Source organism: Vombatus ursinus, unplaced genomic scaffold (assembly GCF_900497805.2).
Source record: "Vombatus ursinus unplaced genomic scaffold, bare-nosed wombat genome assembly UNPS02010219.1, whole genome shotgun sequence".
Taxonomy (NCBI): domain Eukaryota; kingdom Metazoa; phylum Chordata; class Mammalia; order Diprotodontia; family Vombatidae; genus Vombatus; species Vombatus ursinus.
Window position 1 is genome coordinate 946,959 of NW_020949997.1, and position 18,441 is coordinate 965,399.

General features: G+C 43.3%; 1 protein-coding gene across 5 annotated transcripts in view; it reads left to right on the top strand.

Moving 5' to 3' along the window:
• The window catches only part of RHOBTB2 (Rho related BTB domain containing 2), a 55,317-nt gene that overhangs the window by 11,439 nt on the left and 25,437 nt on the right, over window positions 1–18,441 (top strand). Inside the window, exons 1-2 of one of the 5 annotated variants that reach the window (XM_027853825.1) lie at window positions 16,886–16,966; window positions 17,278–17,429. In XM_027853825.1, the coding sequence (XP_027709626.1) occupies window positions 17,428–17,429 (2 nt within the window). In that variant the 5' untranslated portion in view covers window positions 16,886–16,966; window positions 17,278–17,427. Of the gene's footprint in view, window positions 1–4,530; window positions 4,864–13,881; window positions 13,992–16,821; window positions 16,967–17,277; window positions 17,430–18,441 lie in introns of those variants that run through there. The other 4 variants (XM_027853823.1, XM_027853822.1, XM_027853826.1 and 1 more) reach the window with 4 other exon arrangements.

The following is an 18,441-nucleotide window of genomic DNA, read 5'->3' on the forward strand; positions in this document are numbered from 1 at the left end:
AAAAATAAGCATGGCATGAAAGAAGAGATATGATAGGACACTCCTAACCCACCCCTTTGTGAAGGTGGGAAGTCACAGGTTTTACATATTGCACATCTTTTCAGACTTTTTGAATGTGTTGATCGGCTGTGCTGATTTTTTCCTCTTCTTTTTTTGTCTTTAAAAATGACTTTGTTATAAGGTATGGCTCTCTAAAGTGGGAAGGGAAAAGGATACTGGGGAAAACTGTGATGATGTAAAAAATAACATCAAGAAAAGCTTATAAAAAATTCTGCTCCTCAGGATCTACAGGTCTTGTGTGTGTATGTTTGTGTGAGAAATCATGTTACATATATGTTATACATGTTACATTGAAAGCGCAAAGCCTCCAGTGGTTTGTAAAATAAGGCAGAGAGCATAATTTTCAAAACCTTCTTGAGGATCAGAGCTATAATTGTTGTTTAGCCTGGTCTGACTTTTCATGACCTCATTTGGGGTTTTCTTGACAAAGACACTGGAATGGTTTGCTATTTCCTTCTCCAGTGGATTAAAGCCTAGATTAAGTGACTTGCCTAGGGTCACACAGCTACTAAGTGCCTGAAGGCAGATTTGAATTCTGGTCTTCCTGACTCCAGGCCTGGTGGCATTCTATCCATTACAGGTACCTACCTGCTGTAATTAGGGTAAGGTAAATCATGCTTTGCCCTGGGGCACTGAATTTTAGATGGTACAGATATCATTTATATTCCTTCAACTACATAGTAACAATTGAGTTTAGTTTCCCTCAGGACCTGGGGCCTTTTAACAGGTCTCCCTGTAACAGGTCTCCCGCAATAGCCCCCTCTTCTAATTGGTGAGTTTTTTCTAAGGACCTTCATTTTGGCAGCAAACCTAAGGAACAACCTTCATTCCCCTATAGGCTATGCTTCCAAATCTCTGGTCTTCATTACTAGAACTCAGCAGCCTTCTCTTCCTTCTCATCATTAAACATCCCTTTGCCATGCTGGCCTTCTCCCAATGGTGAGTTTCCAGTCCAGCTTTGCTTCTGATTCTATGGACTTTGCCACCACGTCCTGACAAATAACTTCTCTTTCCTGGTTCTGTTTTTAAACTTTCTTTTTGGTGTTGTCTTCCTTATTAGAATGTCAGTTCCTAGAGGTCAAGGTCTCTTGACCTCGATCTCTTTCTTTTTTTGCTTATATTTGTGTCTTCAGAACTTAGCACAGTGCCTGACATGTAGTAAATACTTAATACATGTTTGTTGCCTGCTTGCCTGCCTGCCCCTATCAGGATTAATTAGTCAAGCTACTATATGGCATATTTCTTTCCTCTCCTTCCATAGCCAACATCCCAGGTAAGTTTTTCCTTGACTTACTCTGGCCCACTCTCCCTACAGCATCCCACAGGCTCACTAAGTCCTGGGCTCTCTGCCTACAGGGTCTGGTGTCCCAGGGTCTTTGTCTACCTTCATCTTAATGTCCAGGGTCTCTTCCCACTCCATCTTCAACTGAATTTGTCTTTCTTTCTTTCTTTTTTTGGTATTTTTTTTCCTTTTTTTTAGGCAATTGGGGTTAAGCGACTTGCCCAGGGTCACACAGCTAGTACGTGTCAAGTGTTTGGTCTGAGGCCGGATTTGAACTCAGGTCCTCCTGACTTCAGGGCCGGTGCTCTATCCACTGCGCCACCTAGCTGCCCCTGAATTTGTCCTTCAAAAATAAGAGGCTCATAGGTATGTTTCATGCTGCTTGCCCTGGGTACCCAAATTGCCAGTTATTGCTTTGATGAGGGCACACAAATGCCTGTCCCAGCATTGAAAAGCAGCTCAGGGGAGGAAGAAGAGAAGATTTAAAGATCATATAGGACCACTGAAATGAAAGATCATCTGGACATTGATCAACCCGGTGAATCACAATCACAAGGAGTAACAGTCATGACTCCAAGCCAGTGAAGGTGGTGAAAAGTTGACTCTTAGCAGAGATGGTGGACTTTAGATAGAATATAAAATAGGCAGCCAGGTGGTGCAGTGGATGGAGCTCTGGAGCCAGGGAAGACCTGAGTTCAAATCTCACCTCAGATATTTATTAGTTGTGTGACTATAGGCAGGTCACTTAACCTCTCTGAGACTGTTTCCTCCCCTGCAAAATGCGGACACTTTCTTCCCAAGATTGTTATGAGGATCAAATAAGATAACATATATAAAGCTTTTTGCAAACTTTAAAATGCTGGCTGGCTAATATTATCATTGGGCAGTTAGAAAGTACAGTGGATAGAGCGCTGCGCCTGGAATCAGGAAGACCTGAGTTCAAATCTGGCTTCAGACACTTACTAGTTGTGTGACCCTGGGCAAGTCACTTATCTCTATTTGCCTCAGTTTCCTCATCTGTCAAATGAGCTGGAGAAGGCAATGGCAAACCACTCCAGTATCTTTGCCAAGAAAATCCTAAATAGGGTCATGACACAACTGAACAACAATAAAAAATATTATTATAGGCATGTCCAATGTCTTGATTTGTCTAACTTTACTTCTTTGTTATGAGGGTGAAGATAAGGAGAATCAGTGGGAAATTACAGCAACGTAAAAAGCATCATTAACACATTTATATACATACATATACACATACATATAAATATAAATATATGTGTGTGTATGTGTATACATATATTAAACAGAGAGATGCATTATCTCATTTTACCCTTTATTTTCAGATACGGGAAGTATTATTTTTCCTGTCTTATTGATGAGGCCAATGTCATGCATCTACTAATGCGAGGGAGGAGGACCTTTCTCCCACTTCTCTTTCTACTCTTCTGCTCCTTAGATTTTCTGCCTCTGAGCTCCCAGGCTATGGCTGGATCGCATATCTTTGGTTAGGTTGTGGTTGGCCCTGACTTCCCTTATCTTTCTTCTGCCCTATCCCTGCTCATAGTGTTGTATATGGCAAGCAGGGCACCCAGGGCAAACGGCACGAAACATACCTGTAAGCCTTAAGGAAAAAAAAAAAAAGACAAATTCACTTGAGCTCAGCCTTCAACCTGTTTGTTTCTTTAGCTCTTAGACTGCCACTCAATAAGCTCTCCCCACTCCCCCTTTACGGAAGGAATACTAGTCAGACCTCTGATTTCTTAAAGTTCAATTAGCCTCCTTTTCCATGCCTATTTGCCCTGATTTGTCAAATATTCCCCCAAAAATCTTTTCTTTTTAAACTAGTCTTAGGAAAGTTACTGAGGTCTTAAGGGGGCTACATATGGGCAAGAATGCAGAAGTAACTTGCCCTTTTGAGGTGGGGCTAGAAATATCTCATAGAATCTCAGTGCTGGAAGGAACCTCAAGGGCATCTGGTTCAGCCCATACTTGAACAAGAATCCTTTTTACAACATACCTGGCAACTGGTCAGAACTCTGCCAGAAGCCAGGAGATGGGCCGGGGGAGATCATGCCTCCTGAGCCAACCTGTTGTAATGGCAGACAGCTCTACTTATTACGAAGTCCTTGTAGTGAGCTGAAATCTGCCAACACAGTTCCCTACTCCAGCCCAGTTTTCTCTTCCAGCTAAGCAGCTGCAATTACTTCAGTTGATCTTAGTATAGCAGACTTTCCAGTCCCTGGGGCACAATGCCCCAGAGGTGCAGACAACTGTCTGACCAGGAAAGAGTGCAGCAAAACAATTGTATTCCATACTAGACTTCTATTAATGCTTTCTTACCCTGAATCTCTCCTCTCTCCTCCCCTCCCCCCAAACTTTATCTCTCACCTCTATCTTAGCTTCTAAATCATCATCATCTTTACTAAACTTGGGTTGGTATCTGACCTAATGAAAAGAATTCCCCCCAAAACCAAAATGCAGTCTCTACCTCTTAGATATTCTCATAGTATTTTAATGTTGCCTTCTGAAATGCCAAAGTCCACCCCCTCCCAATTTTATAATTAAAAAAACTAATGTCCCCAAAATTTACATGAATGGCCCAAGGTCTCTTGGGTCTTTGCTCTTCTGGTTCAATGCTGTGCCCACTACACCAGCCCATTTGAGGGTCAACCCCTAACTAATTATGCCTTCAACATTCCATTCTGTTCAACAAACATCAGGTGGCCCAGTGGAGAGAGTGCAGGGCTAGGACAGAGGGGGACCTGAGTTCAAATTCAGCTTCAGATACTTACTAGCTGTGTGACCTTGGGCAAGTCACTTAACACCATTTACTTTAGTTCCTCATCTGTAAAATGAGTTGGAGAACGAAATGGCAAACCACTCGAGTATCTTTGCCAAGAAAACCCCAAATGGAGTCAAGAAGAGTGAGACTGAAATTACTGAACAAGAAGAAGCTCCTTCTATGGGTTTCTAGGCTAAAGCTCTTTGCTAGGCTCTGGTAATTCAAAGCAACAAACGATAAAATTCCTAGAGAAGCTTACATTCCCCTTGGGCAGGAGTGGGAGTTGGAAAAGACATAATCTATTCACAGATAAGTGTAACCTAATCTTCCCTGATCAATCTACTTATCTCTATTAATTACTTTTCTCTTAGAACCGAGGGAGGCTATTTAGATAATGAGACCTACCTACATTATTTTCTTTGATCCCGGCACTAGAGAAGTTCCCTTCACCAAGGAGTCTGAGTGAATTTTCATTTGCGATAGGTCAGAAGTCCCACTACCAGATCTATACATTTAAGCTTCCTTGTGGTTGATTTCTTCTCTTCCTTCCATTGATTCTGAGATTCAGATTTTTGGACTTCGATGAAGATGATGCAAGCCAGCTGGAGCCATATCTTTGGCAGGAGTTACTGCTTCCAGACACAAGTGTGGAGAGCAAGCAGAACCACATGAGGAGTCCCAGAGATCCTGACCACTTCTTCCTTGAAACTGTGGCACTTTGGAGAAGAGACAGCTGGAGGTCAGTGTAGTGGGAGAGGTCCTGAAGCTGGAAGAGAGCCAAAAGTGAAAATCGACAATTGCTGAGACTTCTAGCAATTATGAATCCTATTAGTGAGTAAGCTAGGAAACTGATCGCTGTCACTATCTTCCCTACTTTCCCTTGTTTCTAGCCCATGATTGTGATCGGGTCTGGATAACCTTATTCCTTATTCCTTCCCATGAGTCATTAGGGACAGGGAAGTTGTTACCTCCAAGTGCTGAATAGAGCACTGGACCTGCATCAGACACTTATTAACTTAACCTCTGTCCTCCTTAGTCTTCTAGTTGTAAAATGGGGATGATAATAATTGCATTTACCTCCCAGAGTTATTGTAAGGATCAAAGAGATTCTGTTTGTAAAGTACTTAGCATAGTGCCTGGCATATATTAAATGCTTAACACGCTGCTTGTTTCCTTCCTTTCTTCCTTCCTTCCTTCCTTCCTTTCTTCTTTCTTTCTTCCTTTCTTCTTTCCTTTCTTCCTTTCCTCTCTTTCTTCTTTCCTTCTGTCTTTTTTTCCCTTCCTTCCTTCCTTCTTTCTTTGCTTTCTTCCTTCCCTCCCCTACCACACTGGAAGATCTGTGAGGAAAAAAATACAGGAAACATTTGAAGGTAGATGCCTCCTATTTCATTTCCCCCCCTATTTTATTCTATGTATGATAACCAGCACTCCTTAAACTGTGGCTTTCAACCCCATATGGGTTAAACTCACAGTTTAAGAAGTGCTGAAGGGGTCACTAATGGAAAAAGTTTGAGAAGCCCTGTGATAAACTATGTAATCACTGCATACTAAGTGTCTGAATCTTGTAAATGCAGGGGGCCATGAACTGAGAGAGGGGAACACAAATGAGATAATGCAGGCTTATGAGCAATGTACAAATAGTATATTTTATATTTTAGTATTTTGAAATACTTTGCAAGGTTGTTGTGAGGATCAAATTATTCATTCATTCAATAAACATTTATTAAGTGCCTACTATATGCTGGGCACTGTGCTTAGCACTGGGGATACAAAAAGAGGCAAAAGACAGTCCTTGCCATCAAGGAGCTTATAATCTAATAGAGAAAACAATATGCAAAAAAATACATGCAATGCAAGCTATATATAAGATAAATAGGAAGTAACTAACAGAAGAAAACCACTGGAATTAAGAAGAATTAGGGAAAGTTAGGGGCAGCTAGGTGGCATAGGGGATAGAATGCCAGGCCTGGAGTCAGACATCTATCTTCCTGAGTTTAAATCTGGCCTTAGACACTAGCTGTGTGACCTTGGGCAAGTCACTTAACCCTGTTTGCCTCAATTTCCTCTTTTGTAAAATGAGCTGGAGAAGGAAATGGCAAATCACTCCAGTATCTTTGCCAAGAATAGGGTCACAAAGAGTTGGACACAACTGAAAATGACTGAAAAAAAAAAGGCCACTTCATCACGTGAGAGAGGGGTGAAGGAAGATAAAGTAACAGAAGGCACCTGAGGAAGAGGGGAGAAGAGGGAGTTCACGGCAACTGGCCTCAATTTTTTCGGTAAAATATGAAACAGTGGGGGAATGAGAGTCATAGGAGGTTTGAGGGATGAAAAGGTTTGGAAGAGCAGCTTTGAAGAGTAGGATAATGAGTTGATCAGGGGGTATAACAGGATTTCCTATCAGCTCTGAGGGATCCCTTGACATTATGCAACATAAGCTTGTGGTAGGCCCAGTCAGAATGGTCATGTGATTTTTTCCACTTTTATTCAACAGAATACGTATAAGCATGAAAGGGGACGAATGGTGGGAGTGATCCAAGGCTGAGGCTTGGCTGGAAATAATCAGCTATATGATAATGGGGCTAGGGATTCAAGAGAAGAAGATAGCATAGAGTTGAATTGGTTCACCAAGGGGTCAAAATGGGGAAAAGAGAAGAGTGGCTAGGGCACTGTAGCTCTTAACACAGTGCTTGGCTATAGTAGGCACTATATAAGTACTTATTCCCTTCTTCCCTTTTCAACAATAGGGAAGGGATAAGCAAAATCTACCATGTCAACAACAACAACAAAAATCATATGATTATATCCATGGACGCATAAAAAATTTTTGACAAAATACAGCACCCATTCCTATGAAAAACACTAGAAAGCATAAGAATCAATGGAGCCTTTCTTAAAATGATAAGTAATAGCTATCTAAAACCAAGAGCAAGCATTATCTGTAATGGGAATAAACTAGAAGCCTTCCCAATAAGATCAGGAATGAAGTAAGGATGTTCATTATCACCACTATTATTCAATATTATACTAGAAATGCTAGCTATAACAATAGGATAAGACAAAGCGATTGAAGGAATAAGAAAAGGCAATGAGGAAACAAAACTATCATTCTTTGCAAATGTTATGATGGTATACTTAGAGAACCCTAGAGAATCGACTGAAAAACTAGTTGAAATAAATAATAACTTTAGCAACCATAAAATAAACCCACATAAATAATTAGCATTTCTATAAATCACCAAGAAAATCCAGCGGGAAGAGATAGAAAGAGAAATTTCACTTAAAATAACTGAAAATAATATAAAATACTTGGGAATCTATCTGCCAACACAAACCCAGGGTCTACATGACATTACATACTACAAAACACATTTTGTATTACAATTACAAATACAATTACAAAACACCTTCCTCACAAATAAAGACAGATCTAAGCAACTGGAGAAATATTAATTGCTCATGGCTAGGCCCAGCCAATAAAATAAAAATGACAATTCTATTTAAATTAATTTACTTATTTAGTGCTACATCAATCAAACTGCCAAAGAATTATTTTGTAGAGCTAGAAAAAAATGATAAAATGCTTCTGGAAGAACAAAAGTTCAAGAATATCAAGGGAATCAATGAAAAACATGTGAAAGAAGGGGGCCTAACTGTACCAGATTTCAAAATTTTATTAATGAAGTGGTAATGATCAAAACAATCTGGTACTGACTAAGAACTAGAATGGTAGATCAGTGAAATAGATTAGGTATGCAATACACAGTAGCAAATGACCTTAGTAATGTAGTATTTGATAAACCCAGAGATTCAAGCTTTGGGGGGCAAAAACTCATCATTTGACAAAAATTGCTAGGAAAACTGGAAAGCAGTTTGGCAGAAACTCTAGACCAACATTTCATACCATAGTCTCAGTTCAAAATGAGTACATGATTTAGTCATAAAGGGTGATAAAAGCAAATTAGGGGAACTTGGAAAAATTTACCTGTCAGATCTAGGGATAAGGGAAGCGTTTATGACCAAGCAAGAAATAGAGAGAATCATGGGAAGTAAGATGGATAATTTTGCTTACATGAAATTTAAAAGTTTTTGCACAAAAAAACCAATCAGCCAAGGGAAAATAGGGGCAGCTAGGTGGCACAGTGGATAGAGCACCAGCCTTGGAGTCAGGAGGACCTGAGTTCAAATCCAGCCTCAGCCACTTGACACTCACTAGCTGTGTGACCCTGGGCAAATCACTTAACCCCAATTGCCTTAAAACAAAAAACAAAAAACAAAAACCAATCAGCCAAAATTGGAAGTAGAAAAAAATTTTTACAACAAAGTTTCTCCAATGACATTCTCATTTCTCAAATACATGGAGAATGGAGCCAAATTTATAAAAATAAGAGCCATTCTACAATCGATAAATGGTCAAAGGATATGAATGGACAATCATCAGAAGAAGAAATCAAAGCTATCAATAGTCACGTGAAAAAATGCTCTAAATCACTATTGATTACAGAAAAGCAAATTAAAACAACTCTGAAGTACCACCTTACACCTATCAGATTGGCTAACATGACAAAAAAGGAAAATGACAAATGTTGGAGGGGATGTGGGAAAACTGGGACACTAATGCACTCTTAGTGGAGTTGTGAACTGCTCCAACCATCCTGGAGAACAATTTGGAACTATGCCTAAAGAGCTATAAAGCTGCATACCCTTTGACCCAGCAATACTATTATTAAGTCTGTATCCCAAAGACATAAAAGAAAAGGAAAAGGATCTGTATGTACAAATATATTTTAGCAGCCCTTTTCGTGGTGGCAAAGAATTGGATTGAAAGAATGCCCATCGATTGGGGAATGGTTGAACAAGTTATTCTATAACATGATTGTTATGGAATATTATTGTGCTATAAGATATAACAAGGGGCATGGTGTCAGAAAAACCTGGAAAGCCTTATATGAACTGATACAAAGTAAAGTGAGCTAAATAAGGAGAATATTGGACCCAGTAATAGCAATATTGTAATAATGATCAACTGTGAAAGACTTAGCTACTCTTATCAATACAGTGATCTAAGACAATTCCAAAGGACCATAATGAAAAATGATATCCACCTCCAGAGAGAGATGTGATGAATTCATTTGGTCCTCACAACAACTCTGGGAGGTAGGTGCAATTATCCTCATTTTACAGTTGAGGAAATTGAGACAGAGCTTAAGTAACTTGCTCAGAATCAAAGAGCTACTAAGTATAGGAAGCTGAGTACAGGTTTAGGTCTAACACTTTATCCATTGTGCCACCTAACTGCCCATTTCATTTCATCTACTGGATTAATTTCAGGCCCAACCAGTGAAGATTAATCCAAACTGCTTAACACCACTGGCAAAGTATGGCTTTGGGAGTGGAAATACAGTCTGGGTGTTTTCAGGATGAATGGCCTTTGGTGGCCAGAGATACTACACCTGTTCCAGTGAGATACTGACAAGATCACTAGGCTGGTGGATTAAGTAGAGCACTGCCATAGTTCACATGCCCACTGACTATGCCTTTCTGAAGCCTGGAGGAAGCCAGTAGTGGAGGAAGCCAGTGTCATGCCACAAATAAGGGAGTTATGAAGGCAAAGGAGAAGGGATAAAATACTTATCAGCTGAGTGGTTCAGAGACCAATTCAAAAGGAAATAAGCAATGAGCTAAGCCTTGAAGAAAGGTAAGGATTCTGAAAGGCAGAGATAAGGAAGGAATGCTTTCCAAGTAGGAAGCACTGGGGAAACATAAGAGATGTTTGGAGAACAGCTAGTTTGACTAGCAGAGTGCGTAATGGGAAGCTATGTGAACTATGGCAGAAGTGTAGATTGAAGAGAGATTAAGAGGGCTTTAAATGCCAACCTAAGGAGTTTCTATTTTATCTTAGAGGCATTGGGAAGGCCTGAAGGCTTTTGAGGAGTCAGTAAGTAAGCAGTTATTAAGCACCACTTATTTGCCCCACTGTGCTAAGTCGGAGATACAAAACAAAAAGAGGGCAAAAGACAGTCCCTGCTCTCAGAGAGCTCACTAATCTAATGGGGGAGTCAACAGGCAAATAAATACGTACAAACAAGCTACATGGAAGATAAATAGGAAATAATTAAAAGAGACAAAGCACTAGAATTAGGAGAAGCTGGGAAAGACTTCCTATAGAAGATGGAAATATAATTGAGGCTGAAAGGAAGCAAGTAGGCAGAGAGGAAGGCCCAGAGATAGAATGACTTGTTCCTGGAACAGCAAGGAGGCCAGTATCATTGGATAAAAGGAAACATATGGGGTGGGGTGGGGGATCTGGGTTTTGAAGAGCTTTGAATGGCAAACAAAGAAATTTGTGTTTGATTCTGGAGTTGATAGGAGGCAACTGGAATTTACTGGGGGTGGGGGTGGGGTATAGATAACATGGTTGGGCCTGTGCTTTAGGAAAATCACTTCTATGGCTGAATAGAGGATGGATTGGAATAGTAGGGAGAGACTTGAGGCAGTCAAACCCACCACCAGGCTATTTCAATAATCCAGGTGTGAGGTGATAAAGGCCTAGAGTGGTGGCAGTGTCAGAGAAAAGAAAAGGGCATATTCAAGAAATGTTGCAAAGGTAAGGTCCTTGGTAAGAGATTGGCTATGGGGGGTGGGGGGGAGAAGCATAGTGAGAATGACACCTTGATTGTCAGTCTAAAGGACCAGGAGGAAGATGGCACCCTCTACCAACAGTAATAGGAAGTTGTTGGGGTGGGGGGTTGTTTAGAAAAAACATAATCACTTCAGTTTTGGATCTGTTGAATTTTGGATGTCTACTAGACATCCATTTCAAGAGCAGAGGAATGATATGAATAGACCTATGCCTTAGGAAGATTATTTTTGACCACTTGTATGAAGGATTGACTAGAGAAAGAAAAAAATATGAGAAAGCCTGGTTGCTCATTCTGAGTCAAGATCACTCACCCCCTCTAGTTGACCAGTTCAGTATGGCTGCTTTCCTTAGGGTTCCACCTAGTAAGAGGGTTTTTCTTGCTTAGGGATCCTGTTAGGAATTCAGAACCCTGGTTTGGGGCCTAAGCAGGATACTTCCACTCAACTGGCTTGACTACTTTTCAGAGTAAATTAACATGCACTTATTCATTCTCCAACTCATTCCCTCTCCCTCTATACCAGGAGTCTCCTGGGTATGGAGAGCATGGAAGCTCAAAACAGAGCCTGATTCAGCCTCTAATTTCCCTTGTGAATACCCTTTGTGACCTTGTCTTATCCATTCCCAGTTTCCTGAGCTGGTACCTTATTTGGGAGAAGACCTAAGAAAGATTTGGGCTGATCTCTCTGTGAAGACATGACAGTATTATAGTGACCTCTGGACAAGGAGATTGGAATTTCCCTAGCCTAATCAAGTGGATTCCTTGAAGTTTACAATGATTCATTGAAAAGGCCATCCCTGCCAGGACTCTGCATTCTACTAGCTTCTACTAGCTTCTACTAGCAGCTGGCTCTGAACTTTGTCTCCTGGGCATAGGGTTGCCCAGGATGCCATGAGCCTTAGGTTCTCTAGGGACAGGGGAGGGTGCTAGTAAATGCCAAATTTGCCTACAGGGAGATACAGAATTTTACTGAGCTTCCAAGTGTTCCAGCATTTACTGAGAGGGGTGCAGAGGTTAGTACTTTCAAATACACTAAGGGTTAAATTTAGAAAGCACATCCAACTTGTGTTTTCTGCAGTGCAAGAGAGAAGGGTCATCTTGGCTTTGTTCGAGATTAAACAACTATGCAGGGAATCACAAAAACATGAACATTTGGTATGACCAACAACATAGCTTCCTTTTGACATTTCCATGAAGGCCCTCAGGCCTCCTTCCCCTACTGGTTCTTTGTCTTCCCACCTCTAAAGGCATTACCTAAGCAGTGGGATGGAGAGATCTTTTATTAGGGCTCAGGGGTATGTCTGGTGGTGAGCAGAAGTTGTGATACAAGACTCCAAGAAGATGATTGCAGAGCCAGGCAGATGTGGACAAGTTCAAATATTGAGGGGGAGCAAAAAGTAGGCAGAAAAACAATCAGAGAGAGGAAACTACATTTGTTACCCCATAATAAATACAGAGGAGGGAGCAGCAACCAAGGTGCTTTTGGTCAGAGGCTCTCCTATGTTTTAGCTGCTGAGCAGCCCAGTTGCCAAGATACAATTTAGATGAGTCTATGCTTAGGACTATCTCTGAAGAGGGACCAGGGCAACAAAACAGCCATCATTTCTTGACTGATCTGATAATCACTCTCCAGGCTGGCATGGGTGCATGGCTGGGTAGTGGTGGGCAGTTTCATAATCTAAAGCAGGCAATCTTTAACCTTTTTTGTGGACCCCTTGGGTAGTCTGGTGGAGTCTATAGACCCCTTCTCAGAATAACTTTTTAAAAATCATGATTGCTGGAAAAGTTAAATTGTAGTTATCGATTAGTGGAAATAAAAATATAAATTTTCACCACCCAAGTTCCCAGAACCCTTAAACTCTATTTAGGGTCATGGACATGTTTAGAGTTCCTGCTTGAGAGAATATTTAATTTTGCAATCAGCTAGGGAAATGTGAGACCTGGGATAACAGAAAGCAAGTATGTTTCCTTTTGCTGGCTTGACCCTTTTTGTCTTAAATTTGTTCTGCTCTGTTCTCTAGACATCTGAACCCAAAGAATCCTCTTAGGATGCCTAGAAGCTGAGAAGTAAAACCATCCCTTATCTTTGCTCCTCCTTCCTCCCAACAGTTCCCCATTGTCAATACCTCTTGTTGGACAAAACCGTAGGGATGAAATCTTGGCTCAAGTCCTACCTTGTTTTAGTCCTGTGCACCTTTCTCTGAGGCTTTCTGACAGGGAGAGAATGATTCTGGGTAAGCCCATCAGGCTGCTTCCCCCAGCCCCAGCAGGAAGCCCCTGTTTCAGGGTGAAAGGAAAGTCTGGTACTGAAAGTTGCAGTCACAGCAGGGTTCTGATCTGGATAAACATATTAGAGTTGGGGGCGGGGCTAACTCAGGAACGAGACCCTGCTCATAGCTGCCAAGGACTTTGCTTAGCCGCCCCAGGCAAATTCTGCTCCCCTGGAGCCAATAAGCCAGATCACGGGGCAGGGCATTATTACCCTCTGATCCAGTAGGAGAAGGGAGTTCAAAAGTTGTAGCCCTGCTGATGCTGGACTTGGGAAATAAACTGCAATTATGATCCACCCCATGGAGCCATCAGCTTTGTTCATAGCAGAAATGTGGAACGGAGCGGAAAAGAGAGAAGGGGAGGAGAGGAGATTTGCTGGGGGAGGGGAAGGGGGGGAATCAAACCACCATGCTACCCTCATGCCTGACTTTGAAAACAATCTAACCCAACAAAAACCAGGGTTCTTTCAGTGATTGCTCAGGTGGCTTCTGCTATGGAGACAGAAACTCCTGCTTTATGGGTTAGGTGAGGTGCTGGGTGTTGGGGCAAGGCAGGGTGGGTCAGGGAGCTTCTGCAGATCTATGGCTGTCTTGGAATAGCTCTACTCCTGTGGGAAGGAAGTTACAGACCATAGAGGAAAGAGGAAGCAAATGCAGCCAGATTTGGGTTTCAATTGTTTAGGCTGTTGAATTGTCTCATGCAGTTTGGGCTGGATTGTGCCTTGCCTTTTGATGTGGTCCTGAGATTCAGAAGGGGAGGGAAGGGGAGGAGTAAGGGTGAGGGAACAGTCTTGGCTGGGGCTGGGTAGTGAAAAAGTGTCACACCAGCCAAAAGCAGAGTGTATGGAATGAGGAGGAGCTCAGTGGCTGGTCTCTGCATCTTCCGGTCTGCATGGCAACAGGGGATAGATGAGACCTGTAGCATCTTGGCTGTGGACGCTGAGCTCAGTCTGAAGGTGACGCTGGGAGGGACACGAGGCTGTGCTGAGAGTATAGGAAGAAAGTAGAACTAATGATAATAAGGTTGCTGCTCTCACATCCTCTGATCCTATGGTTTTGTTGAGGGGAGTGTCTGAGGATAAAATATGATGAGGTCTGGGGATGGAGGAGGAAGAGGTTTATGCTCTGAGTCTTGACTTTGGGCAGGGTTGCCCAAACTCAGAGAGAATATGAGGGTTATGTGTGTGGGGGTGGGGTGCCCTTGGAGGGGAGATGGGATGGTGGTGGTAGTGGTACTGTGTGGGATTCTAAATGGAAAATCTTAAAAGATGGGGGTGACTGAAAAAATTGTGATGTGGGGAGGCTGAGGATTGTAAGAAGGGACTGACTATAGGAACCGGAAAACTATGTACTTTGGTCGGTGGGGGTGGGGTGCGGGGGAGAGCATCTTCTGACTTTGAGCTGGCTCTGTTGGAAGTGAGAAGGATCCCAGGCAGCACCTGCATTTTGTCAACAATTCATCCCCTCTATCAAATCAGAAACCTTAAAGGAGCAGGGCTGGACTTCTTGTATCCAAACTCCTACAATACCCTCTCTTACCCTCGGGCCACCTTCTGAAGTCAGACAAGGACCGTGGCTGAGCTAGGGAGCTTAAGGTCGTCGTACCTAGGGGAAGCAAAGGTCCTTGCTCCCTGAGCTGTACTTCTACATGACTCTGGTGAAGGCTCAGCTTTCTGTTCTGCCCCTACCCCTTCCCGGAATATTGGGACTTCAGCCTGGAGGGAAACCAGTGGGGTATCTGGAACCAGAAGGAAACTAGCTGTTTACAAGAAATGCTCTATACCCCCTCCTGCGGATGCATGTGGATTGCTCAAACGTGATGTATGCTTGAACCCAGTAAATCATTAAGAGCTTCTGAGACCACGGGGACTACGGTTGTCAGAAAACAAACATGGGGGAGGGATTTACTGGTGGACACTCGTGGAGGGTTGCGTTCTACTTCGGTAGAAGGAGTTACCTGAATGGGTGAGACCTGTATCCTGGAAGTAAGGATTACAGTCACAGGGGCAGGAATTTACATCACAAAGCCTAAGGTAGATGTGTTGTTGTGTGGGAGTGATTTCAGCAGTTAGGTGCTTAATAGTTGGAATTTTAAATCTATGGGTAATCTTCATTCGGATAATCAAGATTTGACTGTACTACTTATTTTTTTTTTTTAGTCATGACCATAATGTAGTACCAGGCATATATGTGGAAATGTAATTTGAGACCTAAATACATTATTATAATTGAACTTCTTCCATTCCCCTGAGAAATTGGGTTTGAGGGATAAATACACCTCTACAGGTTTAGAAGAATATAGGTATAATTCTCCCTACCTGGAGGGCAGGGTTTGGATTATTTGACCTCTGGAAGTGTTTCTCTAGTCCTCCAAGTCTAAGGGTCTTATTATTTTACAAATAGATAAATACACATATTACAAGGAATACTGAACTTTCATAGAGGCACTTATTAAACCAGGGGTTAGAGCTAGGGAATTGACTAGTGAAAGGGTTCTTAACTTGGGGTCCATAGACCCCTTGGATGGACTGCAGAGGATCCATGAGAAAACAATTACATCTTTGTTTTCACTAACCTCTAACTTTATTTCTTCATTTCCTTCAATTATTTAAAACCATGATTCTGAGAAAAGGTCCTTTGGCGTCACCAGACTGCCAGTGGGGCTCATTACATAAGGTTTGGAACCTTTGGAGAAATATCTGATTGGCTCGCCTTGGCTATTCCTTGGAGAAGAGCTGAGGAAGGCTCAGGGTAGGGGTGGGGAAGGACACGTCTTGGAAGGGAAGGGAAATAAGGGAAATGAAAGTGTGAGGAGCGAGGGGGCGGGGTGGGGAATGAGGACGGAAGACTAGAGGATCAGAGGAATTAAGACATAGGCAGAGGTTTGGGGTGGCATGCAAGGAAAGAAGCTACAGTTCAGACTCTAGAGAGGCTGCAAAGGGGCCTAGCTGTCAAAAGTCTTCAGCTTTGAACAAGAAGTCGGGCTCGGTTTTAGCAAGTGAGAAAAAATACGAGTTAACCCAAGTCTCTAGGCGTCTCTTCGGCCATCAGCAGAATAAAGGGTAGAAAAGGTGTGAGATGCTCCACCTTCGCCGAGGCTGGAGGGTTAGCTAAGACCAAGAAACCCTCTCAGGGAAGTAGGTGACCAGATGCTGAGCGGAGGGGGTAGGGGATGGCTGTTTCTCCTAAGGCGCGAGGAAGGCGGAGTTGGGGTGGGGGGCGGTGAGCGAACGGGGCGGGAGCATCCAATCCCTTTCTCTGTGCTCTCCCGTTCTCTTTCCCCCTCCCCCACCTCTGCACCAATAGGGACGCACGATGGGCGGACCCCGTCACAGCCGCCGTTTCTGGGTGTGATTTTTTTTTTTTTTTTTTGTGAATGGAAAAAAGGAGGTCGTTCGGCAGGTCCCGAGACTGCAGCACAAGGCAGCTTCGCTGCGCCGTCACTGCAACCTGAGTGGACCCGGGCGCGGACAAGCCGTTGCAGCCTCGCCCCTCCCTTTCTTCCTCCCTCCCTCCCTCCCTCTGCTCTCCGCGGCTGAAGGAGGGGAGCAGACTAGGCCGGGCAGTGACCGATCACGCAGCTCTGGGACCCCAGCCGCGGTGCCCGTGACCCTGAGCGCCCCGCGGTGCCGCCGCAGCTGCCACTGCCTATGACCCTAAGCGCCCCGCGCCCGCGGAGATGCTGAGGATACGCGAGAGGCCGCGGCTGCAGTGTCCAGCGCGCGGCGACCGTGCCGCTGGCTCCGCCGTCCAGCCGGGCCTGGCCGGCCTGCCGCTGGGGGCCAGCCTCATCTAGGACCAGCCTCGGGCCCCGGCCGCCGCATCCTACCTGCACGCACGGGATCGACCCCGGCCACCTACTAAAATGAATGTGTTTTGCAGAACGAGGTGTGATCCTTGCCCTCCACATTACCCAGTCACATGTAGCGGTGTAAGTAATTAATTCATTTGCCTGGTGGCGGCCGTCAGACCTCGCCCTCCTGCCTACCTTGCCCTCCTCTTTTCCTCTAACCCTCCCTCCCCATTTTTTGTCTCTAATCATTCCCACCTGTCGCCCCCAGGTTCCCTAGCAATGTTGCTTGCTTGCGCTGGTGGATTTCTCGGGTGGGGGGGAGGGGGTGTGGAGCAACCTTTTTCCGGTTTTGTAGAGAAACGGAGCCGCCTTTACTCCATTGGTGTTTATGCCGAATCTCCTTTTTATTTATTTATTTATTTCGTGTGTCTGCGTGTGTGTGCGTGCAGGACAGCAGATCCTCAAAAAAGAAAGGAGGAAAGACACCCCTGATTGATAGCGATATTTTGAAACAATCACCTGGATTCTATCTCTTAGCTGCGGGCCTAGAAGACTCAGAGTTTCCAAACTAATAGGGAGACGTTTTCCTGCACCTAAAAATGTTGGTGGCGTTACTTAGTTTTTTGTTTTTCTGTTGGTTTTTTTTTCTGAAATAATGTTATTATTTAAAAGAGAGCCCTGAGCCCTACTTTCCTTTCAGTCAGGATGTTGGATGCTTCTTTCATCTCTACCTGTCCCAGAAATATTTCTGGATCCTAGTAAGAACTACTTTTAATAAAGACATCATAACCTCCCCTTCTTTTTCAGGCTTCTCCTTTCCTTTTTCCTTGTGTAAGATGCAGGCTATGGGAGATTCTCTGGTGGGTTGCTAGGAGACAGACTAGGCTCCCTGGGAAATTCTGTAGTTTCCTTGACAACCAGGGATTGGGGCAGCCTCTAATGAGCAGACATCCTTTTGCTGTGTGTGGGAAAAGGGGGCTTTTCTAGGTTCTAATAAGTGGGGGTGAGGTTGAGATAGGAACCCCATGAAAGAAGAGTCCAAATAGATCAGGTCTTGTGGGACTTGGCTTAGCACAAAGATCTGGGGAGGCATAGTGAGGAAAGCCTGTGGGGAAGCCCTAAGGGTTTTGGGGGGGGACTGCTAAAAGATGGCTTGTATTTGATAAATAAGGAAGAAGGGGGTAGGGGTTCATAATCTCTAGAATGGAAAGAGACTCAAACTTGCCTGTTGGGAGTTGGGGAGAGAAAGATCAGTAACTGAGTCTAAGAGGGTTGTTAGGAGAAAGTCTGGAGGCCAGAAGAAAAAAAAGAGATCCTCAGAGGGAACAGGATGGTTGAGTACCAGCCATAGGAGCAAATTAATCTTAACTCAGGTTGTAATACTTTAGGATTTAGAATACTGTCATACACTGATAATAATAATAATAATAATATAACAATGTAATAATGTTTTGCAATAGAAAGCTGTTTCTGTCTCTCAGATACAGGTCCCTATTTAAAATAGGCCTGATTATGCTACCAGTGGCCTGACTTAATTGGGCCATCCTATATTATGGAGGAAGATGTAATTACATATATAGATATGGAATCTAGTATTATATAATGCCAGCATT